Source organism: Mus caroli, chromosome 4 (genome assembly GCF_900094665.2).
Source record: "Mus caroli chromosome 4, CAROLI_EIJ_v1.1, whole genome shotgun sequence".
NCBI classification, from domain to species: domain Eukaryota; kingdom Metazoa; phylum Chordata; class Mammalia; order Rodentia; family Muridae; genus Mus; species Mus caroli.
Genome location: NC_034573.1, coordinates 102,611,173 through 102,629,871, shown reverse-complemented (window position 1 = coordinate 102,629,871; position 18,699 = coordinate 102,611,173). Strand labels below are relative to the sequence as shown.

Genomic DNA, 18,699 nt, shown 5'->3' with positions numbered 1-18,699 from the left:
CTGTAGACCAGACTGGCCTTGATCTCACAGATCCTCCTGCCTGTGCCTCCTGAGTGCTAAGACTTAAGATAATTCCTATCTTCTGAATGTTTCCTCAAACAGAAAATCCTTGCTTCATGAAACACAGCTTATAGTCTATCAAAACCTTAGCTAAAAACAAAAACAAAAAAGTTGCAAACCTATTCAAAAAGAAGGGTTATTTAAATTTAAAATTTTGAAATGTGTTTACAGAAAAGACTTCCTGAATAGAACACTGATATAGCACAGGCTCTAAAAACAATTAACATATGGGACCTAATGAAAGTGAAAGGCTTCTGTACAGAAAAGACACCATCATTTGAACAAAGCAACTGGCTACAGAATGGGAAAAGACTTTTTTAAACCAACTACACATATACTAGATGGCAAATATCTAAAGTATATAAATAACTAAAAAAGAAAAAACTGGACATAAAACAATTTAAAATTAGGTACAGATCTAAGTAGAAGATTCTCAAACGATGAAACAGAAATGGCTGAGAAACATGTAATGAAATGTTCAACATCTTTAGTCATCAGGGAAATGCAAATCAAAACTACTTTGAGATCTCACCTTACACCAGTCATAATGGCCAAGATCAATAAAATTAATGACTGCTCATTCTGACAAGGATGTGTAGCAACAGAAACACTTATCCATCGCTGGTATGTATGCAAATTTGAACAGCCACTATGGAAATCAATATGGTTCCTCATATACCACAAGATGCAGATATAGCTCTCTTAAGCATATATCATGAACTTTACATACTACTACAAAGACACTTGCTTATCAGTATTCATAGTTGTCTTGTTCATAAAAGCCAGGAATTGGAAACAGTCTAGATGTCCATGAACAGGAATTGGAAACAGTCTAGATGTCCATTAACAGATGAATGGATAAAGAGAATGTGGTACATATATATCTTGGGATATATAATCTTGTATGTATTCTGATATGTCTTCATGCTCCTTTTACTTTGTGAAACATATTGTTAAAACTGAATTCATGAGATGTTCTCAGCCAAACAGAGAATCTGCTAGTAAATTTATCTCCCCCTTATATAATATTAATAAACAGTTGTTTTTAGACACTGTCTCCAGAAACTCAAAACTGAAACCTCAAAGAGACAAGTGCAGTAAGCTGCATGATCTCCAAGATTTTCACTCTGAACACACATCCTAAACTATGTTGGAGAAAAGGACTGGACTTGCCCAAACGCTAAAGCCTGCATGATTCCTAGGAGGTCCACAGTGACCAAGGACACAGAGCTCCACATTCCTTCTAGCCCACTTCCCCATCTGGGCCAGAACAGGGACACCCACCCAAATGGTACAGTCTGCGAGCCTCCCAGGAGGTCTACAGTAACCAAAGGCACAGGAGGTATGCAGTAACCAGGGACACAGGCAGCCCAATCTTACCAGAGACAACACTGCCTGACTCTAAGGAGACAAACCCTAATTCAGGTCACATACCCGCCTCCAAGGAGACAGGTTCCAGGCAAAGACACCCAGGCCAGTTAATGCCAGTGAGAACCAGATGGTCAGAGGCAAGTGCAAGATCTTAAGCAACAAAGCCCAATGCAATTTGGCACCATCAGAACCCAGATCTCTCAATATAAAAAGCACTGGCTAACCTAAAATGCATGAAAAGCAAGATAATGACCTAAAATCCAATCTCATGAAGATAATAAAGGCCTTTAAGGAGGATATAAAGAATTCCCTTGAAGGAATACAGGAAAACACAGACAAACATGTAGAAGTCCTGAAAGAAAAAATAAATTCCTTAAAGGAATACATGAAACTACAATCAAGCAGGTGAACAAAATGGTCCAAGAAGTAAAAATGGAAATAGAAACAATAAAGAAAACACAAAGAAAAGCAACCCAGGAGATAGACAACTTAGGAAACAGATCAGGAACTACAGATACAAGCATATCAACAGAATTCAGGAGATGGGAGAGAGAATCTCAAGCATAGCAGATACCATAGAAAATATTGACACATTGGTCAAACAAAATACAAAGTATAAAAAGCTCCTAATCTAAAATATCCAGGAAAATCAGGACACAATGAAAAGATCAAACCTAGGAATATTAGGAATAGAAGCTGGTGAAGAATCCCAACTCAAAGAGCCAGAAAACATCTTCAACAAAATCATGAAAGAAAATTTCCCTAACCTCCCTCTAAAAAAGGGATGGGCTTAAACATACAAGAAGCCTACAGAACACCAAATAGATTGGACCAGAAAAGAAAATCCTCATGTCACATAGTAATCAAAACACTAAATGCACAGAACAAAGAAAGGATATTAAAACGTGTAAGGGGAAAAGGTCATGTAATATATAAAGGCAGACCTACCAGAATTAGGTCTACCTGGCCTGGCCTCAGTGGGAGAAGAAGAGCTTAATTCTGGAGAGACTTGAGGCACCATGGATGGGGGAGGCCTGGTAGGGTGAAGGTAGTTCCCTCTCAGAGGGAAGGGGGAGAAGGAATGGGATGAGGAATTGTGGGAGGTGGCACGGGGAGCAGTTCCTGGAATATAAATAAATACAATGTAATACAAATATTAAAAACAAATATAAAGTATTGTTATAGCATATGGTTGAAAAAACAGAACTTAGACGAACAGAGAATGAATTTAAGATGATAAAGCTAGAATTATAGAACAGAATATTAGAATAGAAACAATGACAAATAAAAATGTTCCATAAATCTGTAGAGGATCACACTGGGCCAATAGTCTATATGAAAAAGTGTACAGATACATGATAAAACTCTATGGAAATGAATAAAAATTATTTAGGAGACAGTTACTGCAAAGAAATAACACAGTCCTAAAGTAGAGAGTATTACAGGTCTGCCTTTCAACACTTAAAGCCACCTCATGGCTATGATGAAATAGCACCTTCTATACACACCCAGTTACTAAAATCAAGGAGCTAAAATAGAATAGAATATACATAAATTGGAAAATGGTCACCCAAATTTGGAGATTCCTATGAAAGACTTAAGTGAATAGCTTCACTCTGAGGTATGCCATAATTTTCAAGATACAGGGTTCAGAGGTATTCATGCTATGATCAGAATAGCACTGATGATCTGAATCAGAGGTACTTTCAGTGAGTCATGTCTGCACAATAGGGTTAAATTACCATCACTACATTATGCCTTCCCTAGCAAAGCTTTAAAGTAAACCCCAAAGAGCAATCAGTTCTACATGTATTACAAATCAACAATTTTTAATAATAAAATAATTTCCTTTTGAGGGACAGGGTATTTCTTACCCAAGGCTGGCACCAGACCCCTCAAGTAACTGGGACTACAGTTACAAGCTGCCACATATGTCTTATTTAAATGATGTCACATCAACTCTTATTATAATTCTTTTTTGTTTATAGAAAAAACTTTGGCCATGCCCAGATAAAATAGGTTTTATAAGTAGAGAAAAAGAAACAAAATTCAAAAAGCAAATGTGTTCCAGACTGTTGTTACCAGAAAGCAATTAATTCTTTATGACGAGAGACCTGGGAGACTTTGTCATAAACTATTTATATGAGAGAGGACTCAAAGTGAAGAAAATAGTTTATTCTGGGTATGTGAATATTTGAGTAAAGAAGACAATTCCAATCAAGAAGTATAAAGAAAGACACTTCATTCAATACTGATAGGAAAAAAATAGCATAAACTTTAAACAACACAAATTGGTTCTCTAAGAAACACATAGCCTTGGTCCAATAGCTTCCCTTCAAAGAAATGTTTCCAAAAGATGTCATTTGAATAATATTTCCTGTATTTTCAACAATACCATTTGAAATAATGCAAGTAAACAATAATCTTTGGATTCAACATTAAGGAATCAGTGTTCTGGTAAACAGCTGTTTACTATGTTTGCAAAAATTTAATGACACAAGATTAGCTACAATGATGCTTAGGTTCTTAAAAGCAATATATTAAAGTATATTTATGACACAAATCAAATATAATCCAAAACTGAGCACAGAGAATATAACTAACTTAATGTTATTTACTTCAAACTAGGAGAAATGATATGTCTGTGTTTCATTTTCTGCTTCTAAAAATTATCGATATATTCCATGTTTATTCCATTAAGCATTGGCTGCTTTTGTAATCAGGAAAGGAAAAGATAAATTTAGGATATAAAATAATGTTACGTGAATGATAACAGCTTAAATAGCCCAGGGATGTCATTTCATTTTTTCTTATTGGCTAAAATTTTATCATAAGTATTTAAATAGAAAGATTTGCTTTTACCTCACACAAGTGTTCTGCTGCATCAATAATGCATTTCTACATAAGAATATTTAATATCAGTTTTTTTACTTTTTCATAAAGGTACCAGGACATTTAGTTTCTATCAACTCTTTCAAATGTACTATTTAACAACTACTTTTTCAGGGCTAATATGTCAGTCCTGTGATACAGAAGTGCGTGTTCCAAGCTTTTATCTCTTCCTCAAAACATCAAAGAAAATAACCCCAGAGCTAGCCCTGCATGTACAGTACATTTGATTCTTTGATTTTAAAATTCATTTAATGGACTCTGCCTGTGATGACTAATATTTTCTTGTCTGCTAGTACCAAATACCAAATAAGGTTCTTGAGATTACATTTGTGCAGCTCCCATTTTAACGGAAATTGGAAAGATATGGAAAGAGATTATAGGATGAGATATTGTAAAAGCAGATCTCACAAGTCAAACTTAATAGCAAAACCATTCTCTTTCATGTAAGCAACCATGAAAACAAATATCCGGTGTGCTAGGGATAGACACAGTATCTCTCTAGTAGATCTGTTTGCCTTCTTGAGACAGATTTCCATAACTTCATAATGTGGTTAGAATTGGTGAGACAGTGGCCATAGAAAGATAGTGAATGAATGAAGCATCAGGCTCAAAAAAAACAAAAAACAAAAAACAAAAAAAACTAGATAAACACATATAAGGCTTCAGAGTGTAACAAGCATATGATAGTATTGTTTATGTAGTTAGAACCCAGAGGAGCAAATTAAATATCAGCTATGACAACATTAAATAAGTATTCATAAACATACATAAATGAGGGGAAAAAAGCAGACACGCTGAAGTACAGCTTGCTCAAAAGTGGAGTGTTTGTATAGTGCACATACACTGAGTCTGATTCTCAGCCCTACAAAAGTCTACCATAGGAAATATGAAATCTCAAATGCTCTTTAAAAATGACAAATATGTAGAAATGTTACCAAACATTTACAGATACCCTCTCAGTCTCACTAAGAAAAGACACAAGTTATTACTATTACTAGTCTGACAATAATTGCTTGAAAAATTATACAAAAATTGAAATTTATGAAAATGATAGTTAATAAAACATGCATTGGAAAGGCTTTTCCAAGGAATGAAAAATTAAAAATGAAATTCCTCAATAATCATTAGACAAAAGGCACACAACAACTGAAGGGATCACTTTGCTTCTCTTTTTTTTCAGCTACACTGTCTTGTTTAGACACATTCCTTCATCCTCACCTGCTCCCGCTCTTCCCTTTGCAATGCATCACCCAAGAGTGTGAACTGCTTGCATTAAAAATCAGATTAAAAAAGAATATAAACTATGTAAGAAAGAGAAGTGTGGTCCTTTTTATGGATGTGGATATCCTGGCACATTTATATGGCATTTTTGAAAAGTTTCCCTTCATTTGTGTAAACTGTCTGCATAACAGTTGTTTGCTTTTCAGAGGAGTGTGTGTGTTTCAAATCTAATTTACCAAGCTGCATTAGCAACAGCAACAGAAGAGGATATATGTCCACTTCCTGATAGAAAGTGATGTTTTCAGGAAGCCAACAGAAGACTTTGGTAAAGTATTTTGAAGATTACTGGTTATTTTGTGGAATAATCCTGGAGTCAGGAGAGCCACTGTACATGGTCAAAAAGGAGAATGTGCATGATAATACCATGGAAATGGCCAATAGACTTGGTAATGTTAAATTAGGTAGAAGCAGGAAACAAGGCCAGGACTTAGAGTTGCCCAGGGTGGAGGGGTCTGTGTGAGAGCTTCAGCTCTTTTATGACCTTCCCCATATGCTGAAACTCTCAAGTACCATATTTACCAGTATACAGATACCTTTCTATATCCAGTTCCCACCAGGTAGCCTCTAAAACTTCAAAAAATGGCATGTTCCTCAGTGCTGTGTCTGTGGTACTCCAGAGAATTGTGACAATTAGTTGAAAAGTGCACTGTCCTTCCCTCTTCTGCTGAGGCTGAGAGGCCAAACCTATTCTATCTTGGGACTGGCCTCTATCTTAAAAAAAAAAAAAAAAAAAAGGCCTGAGAACTTGACCTGCAGCTGAACCCAGGATGCACCCAAGTACCAAGTACCAAGCTTGTCCTTGGCCCATATCAAGAGTTACTCCCTAGCTACTTCCTAGCAACAGTTAATCAATGTCTGATTGTTAATTAATGTCTGATTGTTTCAGATGTACTTTCAGACCATTTGTGATTGTTCAGTCTTGCTTCAAGACACCCACCTGTCAGCTTACAATAGTCATTCTATTAGATACTCACCAGGCTGGACACCCCCTCACTCACTCCCATTCCCTATAAAACCTTATCCTGCTGAGGGTTCAGGCTGCTCCACTTTCCCATCCTGCTGTGTCAGGGTTAGGTTAGAGGAGAGCCCAACCTCAAACTTGTAATACAGAGAACCTAATGTGATTACATTGGAAACAGATCCTTGGTGGTCTTTTCGGTTTCACAAATGCTTCCTGTCACATCAAGGCTAAGATGCCAGGAACAGCATAGTGCCAAGAAAGAGCCCATGAGTACCTGAATTCCAGAAACTTCCAGGCCCCAAAACATGAATCAAGCTGTAACTGAAAAGCATAGGGAGATGCACACAGCACTGACTGATTCAGGGAGAACCAGAACAAGCCCCTGACTTTCTCCCTGGTATTGTAGATAAAGATGATCTTAGGCAAGAAGGGGTGGTGCTTTTCATGGCCAGGCTTCCATATGCTTACAAGAACCACAGAATCACTATGCCTGTACAATTTGAGCAATCTGTTCATTTGCAGATGTCTGAATAGAATAAAGTTGCAATATTTATTAGAATTAGACTTTGCTAATGCATATGTACTTTATCACTCTATTTTTATCAATATCCTCTCATGAAAAACAAGTTTTCAAAAGTATCATGAATCACTGGCAGTTAGAAAGTAAACCTGAAGAAATCAAGATTAAAGCAGATTAATATAGTCATAAAATTGAAACATGGACAAAAAAAATACAAGGTTTCCCAGAATCACCAGATAATAAAATAGCTTTGAATTCCCAAAAACACACACTTTAGGAGAGATACTCTGTTTTAACAGTTATACAGCCTTAAAAATATGAACATCCCGTTGAATAAGAGAAGAGATTTTTCTTGACAGAGATGATGTAACAGCATCTTAGATACAGAAAGCAACAGGCACTTCCAGTGTTCCCTTATGGTTGTTCCACAAGAAATCTTCACATAGAAGGATTTAATCAGTAAACAACCCACTTTTCCTTAGATAAAAGTTTTCATTAATTCATTCCCATCAGGAAACATAAGTCAACATTTTACCCGCTACTCAATGTCTGCTACAGCCAGAGGTTTAATAGCTGTTGAAGGAAGCAAACTAGGTTCCTTCTCTAAGACCTCACTTGATAGTCCCCAGTTCCCTCACCTGTAATTCTTTCACATTTTCAACAGTAAAGTTGAACCAGACTCGGAAGCGTGGATTACAGGTGTCCGGTCTAATGAACAGATCATACTCAAAATCAGAGACTTGCTCAACCCGGCCGAGGTTACCTATAACAAAACATAAGAGAATTGTTTTAATTCGTGCATCTCAACAATATTATGAGCACTGATACTAGTCCTAATCTTTGTTTGACATACTTTAGACTGTTTGATTTAATCAAGACCAAAGACCTGCCTATTAATTTTCTTTCCTTGTGTTCATAATCCTCAAGGAGATTCTTTATATAAAAATGGTTCTTTGAATTTTCATTATCAAAATGTTTATTAAGACATTGTTTTTAAAGACAGAGTATTTATTACACAATGACAATAATTATGAGGTCAAATTATTTAGGTTAGTTTTACATTTTCTGAGTAACCATGAAAAATTCCTTTAAAATTTCCCAATTTTTTCTCATTATAAACTAAAGATTATTAGACTGTAAAGATGGCTCAGTGTATAAAGATGTTTGATACTGAAGTTGACAATGAGGATTTAATACCAAGTTCCACATAATGAAAGAAAAACCAACTCCTTCAGGAAGTTCTCTTTGCATACATCCACCACTGCACACTACACAAAATAAATAAAAGATATAATAATGTAGAAATTGCAGAAAATGAAATATAAGTACTTACTCCTATATTCAAGGACAAAATGTACATTTTAACTTTAGTGCAATTAAGAAATAAATTTTAGTAGAAAATTAATATTTCTAGGTTTTAATATATGATATAGACTGTCCTGAAGGCTAAGTATACCTACCAATCAATTTATACCTCAAAACAACATCCATGAATGAGATACTCTTGCTATCTCATTTTACATACAAGAAAAACATGACATAAACATCTGAAACAACTCCAAAGTTATATAATAAGCAATGAGCATTCACAAATTATTTGAATACAAATAGCAAATCTCTAACCACTAGTGACCAAACTCTACAGCAGTTTACATAACAGACCTAGCATAGGTAACACAGAAATATAAATGGAAGTATATTTTAAATCATTATACTTGATATATACTCCATTATTAAAGCAATTTTGGACAACTGAAATTTTCATATTCTAAAATGCACATATTAATTTCATTCCAATATTAAAAGAATTATATCACTTTTGTTTTAACAGCTGGACAGAATGCATGGAAAAAGAAATCTTTAAATTGTTACTATGTACAGAGTTCTTAATAATTATATAACAGTCTCTCTAGAAATGTGAAATTTCAAAATGACTTTCTTCATGTTACTAAATCTTTACCTTGATCCAATAATGATGAATCTGAAACCCATAAGTACTTAGTGACTATTCAAATGCATACTTTAAAGCATCAGAAAAAGACTTTGAAATGAAGACTTCTGATTCTATTGTTCTTTCATCACACTGTAACTATATATCCATTTTCCTGAAATACTTCAATTCTGTATCATATTATGGTTTTATGGAAACATATTTAAAAATATAGTAGCAATATTTTTATTTATTTAAATAAACAATAAGGAAAAGAATGAAGCAAAATCAAAACCTTGATGGGCAAATAGGAAAAAATAGGATACATATTTTAAACTCAAATATATTAAATGGCTCAAATATAAAGGGATTAAATATTCAAATTTATATCAAGCCAGTCACATTATGCTAAGCAAACTAAATCATAAAGAAAATGCTATATGATATTAATATGCTACAGAACATTAAAATTAAGTCAAATTTGTAAAGATAGACTTAAATCATACATGGTAGACTTTAAAATGATTACTAGAAATGAACAAGGATAACTCATGGTTTTAAAAAAGATTAATCCCTCCTATTCACAATAGCCTCAAAAAATAAAATACTTTGGAAAAAAACTTAATCAAAGAATTGAAAGACCTTTGCAATGAAAATTTAGAAACATTGAAGAAATAGATAGAAGACAGTGAAAACAGATCATTCATGCTCATTATAGATCAGCATTATTAATAAAGGTGAAAAGAGCTATGCTACAGAAAGAAATCCACAGAGTCAATGCAAGCCTCCATCAAAAAGGAAAGCCCTTTAACAAAAATCTCACATTTCATAAAGTCCTGAAAATCTAGGAATACAAAGGGCATAGCTCAATATAATAAAGGTAATACAAGCTTATAGCCAATAAGATGATAAAGAAAAACTCAAGGCATCTCCACTAAAATTAGGAACTAGATAATAATGTCCACTCTCTTCACTCCTGTTCAAAATAGAGCAAAATGTCTTAGCTAAGGCATTAAGACACAGGGATAAAAATAAGAAAGGAAAAATATCAAAATACTTCTACTTGAAGATGATACAGTTCTACATATGAAGATGTTAAGGATCTATGTTAAAACTCCTATGTCCTACATGTTGAGTAAAGTAGGAAGAACCAAATTAACACAGAAAATCATCAGCCTTTCTATAAACCACAACAAGCATAGCAAAAAATAAAAGAAAAGAAATCAGGGAAACAATCCCATATACAATAGCATCAAAATTAAAAATTTGGAATAAATCTAACCAAAGAAGTAAAAGCCTTGGATAATGAAAGCTTCAAAGCACAATAATGGAAACTAAAGATGATACCAGAAGCTGGAAACCCATCTCATGTACTAGTGAGATTGATACAATGAAAATTCCCACCCTACCTCCTAACCAAAAGCAATCTACAGTTTCAATGAACACCATCAAAATTCCAATGCATTTGATTTATCACAGAAGTTGAAAAGAAAATCTCAAAACATAAATTCAGACATAAAAGAACCAGGATGCAATATTAATTATCAATAATAAAACACATGTAGATGTATGCACATGATTGCAAGTCCTACTATATAACTACTACAATAAAAACAACAGGATACAGTCTTAAAAACAGACACTTGAATAATGGAATAGAATAGAAGACACAAATTAAGTCCATGCTCCTAAAACTTCCTAAATTTTGGCAAAATGGAGACCAAATATATACTGGAAAAAGGACAGCATCTTTAATAAATGGTGCTGGTAAAACTAAATAATTACATATAGAACAAAACTACATTCTTGTCTCTTACTCTACAGAAAACTAAACTTCAACTAGGTCAAGGATACCAACAAAGGAATGATACCCTGAACCTGTTAGGATAGGAAAAAAGAATATTCTTCAACATACAGGTACAGGGAAGGAATTTATTAACAGAACACATACAGTACAGGCATTAAAACCAATAACTGACAAATGAGATCCCATGAAACTGAAATGTTTTATACTGCAAAAGACATCATTATTCTAGTGAAGAGGTAGCCTACAAAATGTGGAAAGGGTAAACCAGATAAGTTTGACAGAGGGTTAATATCTAGAATATACATCAAAACAACCTAATTAAAGGTTAGGAGATGGTACTAAAAATAAAACTCTAAAAAGAATGAAAAAGGGTGAACATAAACATAGTTGTCCACTGTTCAGTTAAATAAGACAGTACAAAGTGAAAATGTCTAAGATTCTTCAGACCAGTAGCAAATTAAAAATACTTTGAGACTGCATCTTAGCACAGTCAAAATGACAGACACCAAAACAACAAACAAGAAATGCTAGCAAGGATGTGGGGAAATGAGACCTTTATTTACTTCTTGTGGAAAATGCAAACTTAAGAAGTCATAATAGAAATGCATAGAATTCTCAAAAAAAGCTAAAAGTAGAAGTGCCATATTACTCAGCTATACCACTCACTTCTTTTTCTGTCCAGGAGACTCAACCTTCTACTCCACGGACACTTGCAAAACCAATCATTATCACTCTACTCACAATAATGAGGAGATGGAATCCATCTAAATGGCCCTCAGCTGATGAATTGGGTAATGATAATGTGGTACTATTCACAACGCAAAACTCTTCATTGGTAAAGGAAAATGGAATCATGAACTTTGTGGGTAAATGGGAGAAATTAAAATACCAAGTAAACTAACATAGATTTTAAAAGACAAGTGACATGTTTTCTCAATTTGTGGATATTAGTGCAACAGCCTACTCCAGAGACAGCCTAGTCCAGAGATGCTTATTCAACCAAACTCAGTGCTGCCCTATTCACAGAAGCCAGAAAATGAAAACAATCTAAACATCTTTCAAATGATGAATGGACAATGAAAACATATTCAATGAATTTCTAGCTGGCTGTAAAGAAAACTAAAATGATGAAACTTTGCAGGTAAATGGATAGAGCTTGAAAAGAAAAAAAAAAAAAACATCTGGAATGAGCTACCGACTACATGTTCTCTCCCATATAAGGATGATAGCTTTGAATGGTAAGTTATTATAAACTGAAGTACCCACCGAGGTCAGACAACTAGAAAAGGACCATACTGATGGGTATGTTCAGGGAATAGGGATAGAAGGTAGATAGTATTAAGAGAGAATGATAAATAGAGGAACAGCAAGGGTCAATTAGGGTGAGAGACATTAGGGTGAGAGATAGGACAAGGTAGAGTAGGGAGTATAGGAAGGAATAACATTAAAGAGTTTTGAAAAAAGCCATCTGGAGACCTACTACTGTAGAAGCACAAGACAGAGCCAGCCAAAATCCAAGCATGATAAGGGAGGTGGGTATTCATGAAGCCCCACTCCTAGATAAGAAGCTACTGGCAATTAATGACTGTCGGGGTTGGGGATTAGGTTTCCTTCAAGGATGCAACCCTACGGGGCTACCTATGTGTCAGCAGATAGCCCTATACCCAGTCACAAATAGAAGCACTATATCAATTCAGTAGAGTTTTTAAAAGAGTAAATAAAGTTATATAGAGAAAGAAGAAGGGGGTAATAGTAAAGATTTGAGGGGAGGGAATAGGATGGGATAGATATAGTTAAAAACAATAATTTATATAAAATTTTATTCTATGAGAATAAAATTAAAAGAAATACTGACTCAACATTATATATTTACATATATATCAATGTCACATATAGTTAATTCATCTAAAAACACATGTCAGGTAACACTGGAGCCAAGATATGTGAAAAGTATTATACTGATATTGAACTGTATAAACTAACCCTGGTTTGGAGAGTTTAACCTAAGTGTTAGTTTAAGCTTGAAGGCTGAGTTTTCTTCTTATCTCAAGTATAAGAAGACAGAAAGTTCATCCCTGCGGGCGAAAAAAATAAAAATAAAACACAAAGAAGGGTAGGCAAGGAAAACTGGTCAACATCCAGTAACATAAGGCATGCTGCAAAATGAAGCTGAAAAGGAAGATTAAGATAAAGAAATGGGGAGAATCTACAAGATTATTTTAATGTAACATTTAATATTCAAACTTTACAAAAAATGTAGTGGTACTAATAATATAAAATGGAAAACCCAAAACCTGGAGATAGAAATAGAGAAAGTACCCAAGGAGCTAAAAGGGTCTGCAACCCTATAGGAGGAACAACGATATGAACTAACCAGTATCCCCCAAAATTGTTTCTCTAGTTGCATATGTAGCAGAGGATGGCCTCGTGGCCATCAATAGGAGGAGAAGTCCTTGGTATTGTGAAGATCATATGCCCCAGTACAGGGGAATGCCAGGGCCAGGAAGCAGGAGTGGGTGGGTTGGGGAGCAGGGCGGGGAGGGTATAGGGGTCTTTGGGGATAGCATTTGAAATGTAAATGAAGAAAATATCTAATAAAAAATAAATTAAAAAAAGAAATGGAAAAAAAGAAATAGAAATAATCTATATCAATATAATGAAATAGGTAAAACAAAACTAATAAAAACTTTTATGAAGCAGTGAGAGGAAAGAGCTAATTACAGAGATTGAATGTACAGGTATTTGAAAAGGAAAAATCCTTCTTCCCAACTGATACTTTTAATAAAATCGGTGATCCATTGTCAGTAGGAATAAAAGGTAAGCCAGCATTCTGGTGCTCAGGCTCTTAGAATCTTTCTCCCCCTCACCCTTTTAAAGATTGTTCCCCAAGTCTTAGGGATATATTGTAGATATGTCTATGGGGCTGAATAGTCATTAACTATTGTCAAAACAGAAATAGAAAAATTTAAAACTCCTTTTAGAATTTGAAGGGTAACTGATTATTTGGCAGATTTAAACTATCAGAGATAAGTTTGCTTATAACCAAGTGAATTTTAGTCCTTACTAATTTTTAATTACAAGGCCTACAGAAGACCTGTAGGCAGCAGGGTTATAGGTAGAGAGCTTGAAAATCAAAGCTGTCCTTTGAAATATTTCTAATAAATAGCCTCAAGAGATTTCAGCAAGAAAGTGAATGAAAATTCTAGGATAGGAGTATTTATTTAGTATCATTCTTATTTTGAAGAAATTTTATGTTCATAATTTTGTACATTTCATAACTTCAAATAAATATCGCTTCACATGAAACCTAAAATGGTTGATTGTTTCAGCCACAGACTACCTTGGCATTGAGATACAGAGACATGTGGTAATGTAATGCCTAAATTGCACGCCTGTTTCCATGTCTACAGAAATTGATGCTCTAAGTAAACTAACAAAGTGATTTCCTTGAAATACACACTGAGTGATAATAATCAATAAACACTGAATACAGGATGAATAATTGATGTTCTAGAACTAATTATGGAATGACTAAAATTATGAGATAAAGAATTAATGCCATTTTTAAAATAATTCTTCCTCAAAACTCAAAACTATCTACATAAAATATTTTTATGTGTATGCACTATTGATTAGAATGTTCTGAACACCTACATATATCAGTGATAACCTTTGTGACCTTGAGCCTACTCTACCTGAAAAAATTCTCACATCACTTTCTATCCCTTTTCAGATAACCTTCTCTTATTGGCTATGTACAGCAAACACGAAAATGTTCTTCATTACTCTTAGTGCTAATCCCATCAACCTCCATTCCTTCGGAATGTTCCAAATTGCATTGAGATGCCTTTCTCCATTTTTCCACCGCCAAAAGTATATAATGCCAAATCATCCTACAACAAAAGTCTAAGGTCTGCCTCTAGATATCTGTGTAACTTTATGTATCATTCAATCTTATAGTTTTTACAGTTTTATTTGTATATTCTTCAAACATTTATTTTCTTGGCACAGTTATGCAAGGATTTTTTCCATAGTAGAACCCCCTTAGGTATTATGTCTGGTCATTAAAGTCTTGCTCACTACTACTTCTCCCCAAGATGACTTCCAGAATCAGCCTCTCCACTATGTCCTCATATTGCCTTTGTTATTCGTTGATTAAAACATGTCAGTCAGCCGGGCAATGGTGGCACACGCCTTTAATCCCAGCACTCGGGAGGCAGAGGCAGGTGGATTTCTGAGTTTGAGGCTAGCCTGGTCTACAGAGCGAGTTCCAGGACAGCCAGGACTATACAGAGAAACCCTGTCTCAAAAAACAAACAAACAAACAAACAAACAAACAAACAAACAGAAAGTCCATCCCATGACAAGGGGGATTGAAAGCTGCACCAATAACTTTAAAGCACAAAGTCTTTGCTCAACTGCTCCTTGAGATGTGGAATTCTGAAAAGGTTAATTAAATTCTAGGAAATGTTGCTTCCTTTTACTGAGAAAACCATGTGTAGATGGCACCTTTTCTATACTTATAAACTAGAAGAAACTGAAGAAAGTGAGTAATCCATTAAGGTCTAGGACTCAGTAAACAATAAATATCAAAGAGTGTTTGTAAAAATAATAAAAGTAGGGTAGGAATGAAGAGGTAAAGAACTGCTACCCAACAAAGAATAGGCAATTCTTAGCTTACCATTTAGCATTTTTCCCTAGGACCTCTGTATTCTGAGCAATATATATTACATGGTACGATTTAAGAACCAACCACCGTGGAATCCAGCGTGAGGGTACTCTCTCTTGGTCTTACTTGTGTGAATAGTTATCCCATCTCCATGGATGACAATATTACACATTTCTTATGAAGTGTGTGTGTATTTGTGTTTGTACGTGTGTATGAATACAGATGAGTGTGCAGTGTGTACATGCTACAGCAGACATGTGGAGATAAGATGACAGCCTCAGGTCTCAGTCTACTCCTTTCATTTTGTTTAAGATAGCAGCATCTCTTTGGCAGTAACATATGCCAGACTAGCTAACGCATGAGCTTCTAGGCATTCTCCATCTTCTATTTTCCATCTTACAGTTAGAGCACTGGATTACAGATATGTGCTACCATGTCTGAATTTCTGTAGGTTCTGGGTATATGAATTAAGGTCCTTGAACTTCTGTACAAATCACTTTACCGACTGAGCCACTTTTTCAAGCCCTTACAATAAGCATTTATTATGTTATTTTTATTTTTAGTTCATAATATAAATTCGTTATTTCACATTTCCCTTTCCTCCTTCTAAACATTCAAATATACCCCTCCTTGCTCTCCTTAAATTCATGGCCTCCTGTTTTTCATTAATCATTGTTACATATATATAGCATACACATACCTACTCCTAAATAAATATACACACCCATATCAATCTATATAATATTACTTACATAAATGTTTTCAAGGCTGACCATTTGGTACAGGATAACCAATTAGTGGGTCCACCCTCCTGCAACATTCTTTAGTTGTCTAGTTCTGTGTGTATGGTTGAGATCTTATGGACTTTCCCTCATCCACTTTAGAACTTCTATTGCTATTTTCCTTACTCAGATCATGTTAAGACATTTTATTGGCATAGCATCTGACATTCCTAGAAGACATAATTTCACAGGAACCTCTTTTATCCTCTGGCTCTTCAAATCATTCTTCTCACTCTTCTTCAATAATTCCTGAGCCTTATGTGAGAGTTGTTTTGTAGTTGTATCTGTATAACGTATAACTGTCATAAGCTAAGATAACTAAACCAACATAATATCTAAGTACATTCTATTTGTCTTTGTACCCACAGAAACACAGTATAGTCCTAACTCCTAATGAAGAAGCTTCTCTTTGAAACAGATGGAGGTTACCACAGACACACACACACATTCATACATACAAACAACATACATGCATATATACATACAACACACACATTACATGCAACTAATCATAATGCACCATGTGAAGCCCAAAACTAGGAGAAACATACATCTCAATTGGAGCTGTGTCCATTAAATTTCCACTGACCAAATAATGTCGTATAACAAAACTGTGTGTGTGTGTGTGAGTGTGTGTATTTGTGTGTATATTTGTGTGTGTGAAAAGAATATATATTTTCTGAGTCATCTTCATATTTTATTGAAGTGCTGACAAGGTGACCCCTATTTAAGAAAGAAAAGTAAATATACTACAATATGCTGGTAATAAATCTATGGTTCCAGAAACATATTCTTATATAGTTCATATTTAGAAGTTAAGGTAGAGACACATATACAGAAATTACCACACATGAAATGTAGTATACTGAGAAAGCTGTGAGAATAATTTTATGTTGAGGAACTTGAACTTTATAGGGTAATAAATGTTTACCCTATCAAGTCTGAAATTTAAGGATAAGGAGAGATTTTTATAAAGGGGAAAATGTTTATAAGATTACACATATATGAACTAAAGCAAAATAATAAAAGTTGAAATACTTGATGGGTCTAGAATATTAACAGTATAGGAAAATGTGCAAGAGGCAAAGTAGGGGAGAAGTCAAACCCAGTGAACATAAGCCAGAGCTAGCATCTTAAGCTTTAGTACTACATATAAGTATTAATCATGAAAGTGATGCACATTTTTAAGATATAAGTGTGATAGAACACAAAGATAACTGTTCAGATGGGGCTGGGAATTGTTGAAGAGAATACAAAACTGGAATAGTGAATGAAACAAAGAAATGGAAGTCTACATGAAAAAGATGTATTAGTAGCTTTCTGAAAAGCGATTTTACATAACTCTAAATGAATACAGAAGTCTGACAGTTAGGTTAAGTAAAAATTGAAGTTCTCCAACAATATGAACTAACCAGTACCCCCCAGAGCTGTGTCTCTAGTTGCATATGTAGCAGAGGATGACCTATTTGGCCATCAATGGGAGGAGAGACCCTTGGTATTGCAAAGATCATATGCTCCAGTACAGGGGAATGCAAAGGCCAGGAAGCAGGAGTGGGTAGGTTGGAGAGCAGGGCAGGGAAAAGGTATAGGGGGACTTTGGGGATAGCATTTGAAATGTAAATGAAGAAAATATCTAATAAAAATGCCTTAAAAATTGAAGCTCTCAAATGTAAAATAAAACCCAACTCTGCCTCAAGGATTGCATGGGAATGAGATTTGCATTCTCTGTCCTTGCTCACTGATATAATTCACTGAATTCTTTCCTACAATAGACTATCTTACTGCACATTGAAATTAGACAAATTCACAAAATGCACAAGTATTAGTTTTCTAACTGCATGTCCATAAAATAAAGGAAATTACTTATATGATAATTTTATTTTTACAATTTTTTCACATGCATGTAATGCAGTCTATATATTTTCCCTTCTCTCATCTCCTTCTCATACGCTCCAGTGACTCTCCTCATTACAAATCCCTTTTCTTTGTTTAGGTCTTTTTGTTTTGTTTTGTGACACACTGGGTTTAATCAGAATTATCTACTTGATTCTGGGTTCTGAAATCTCTGGTGGACCATGGTGGGCTTAACAGTGGGAACACATCTAAAGAAAATGATTACTATCCTCCAGAATTCATCAGTAGCCAATAGTTCATCAGGGAGAGGTGAGGCTCTCTCTCTATGCCTCTTTGCCATCCATAACTGACTGATGGCAAATGCAGGCTTGTAAAGACCTGTTGCAGAAAATCAGAGATGCTATATGGTCATAACTGAAGTACCTATGTTATGCCTAAAAGACCGCATTTTGCCATTCCTCTACCTGTCTTTGCTTAGTGGTTGATTGATTTTGATTGAGTGATTAATTGATTGATTGGTTGAAGTTTTCATTTCTGAGACAGGATCGCACTATGTAGCCTCCTCTGGCATA

The 18,699-nt window shown here is 34.8% G+C and overlaps 1 protein-coding gene across 3 annotated transcripts in view; it reads right to left on the bottom strand.

Annotated features, from left to right (window-relative positions):
- Agbl4 (ATP/GTP binding protein like 4) overlaps positions 1 to 18,699 on the bottom strand; it is a 1,132,428-nt gene that overhangs the window by 978,012 nt on the left and 135,717 nt on the right. For all 3 annotated transcript variants that reach the window (XM_029476352.1, XM_021161010.1, XM_021161009.1), the window contains exon 3: positions 7,724 to 7,848. In XM_029476352.1, the coding sequence (XP_029332212.1) occupies positions 7,724 to 7,848 (125 nt within the window). The remainder of the gene's footprint in view (positions 1 to 7,723; positions 7,849 to 18,699) is intronic.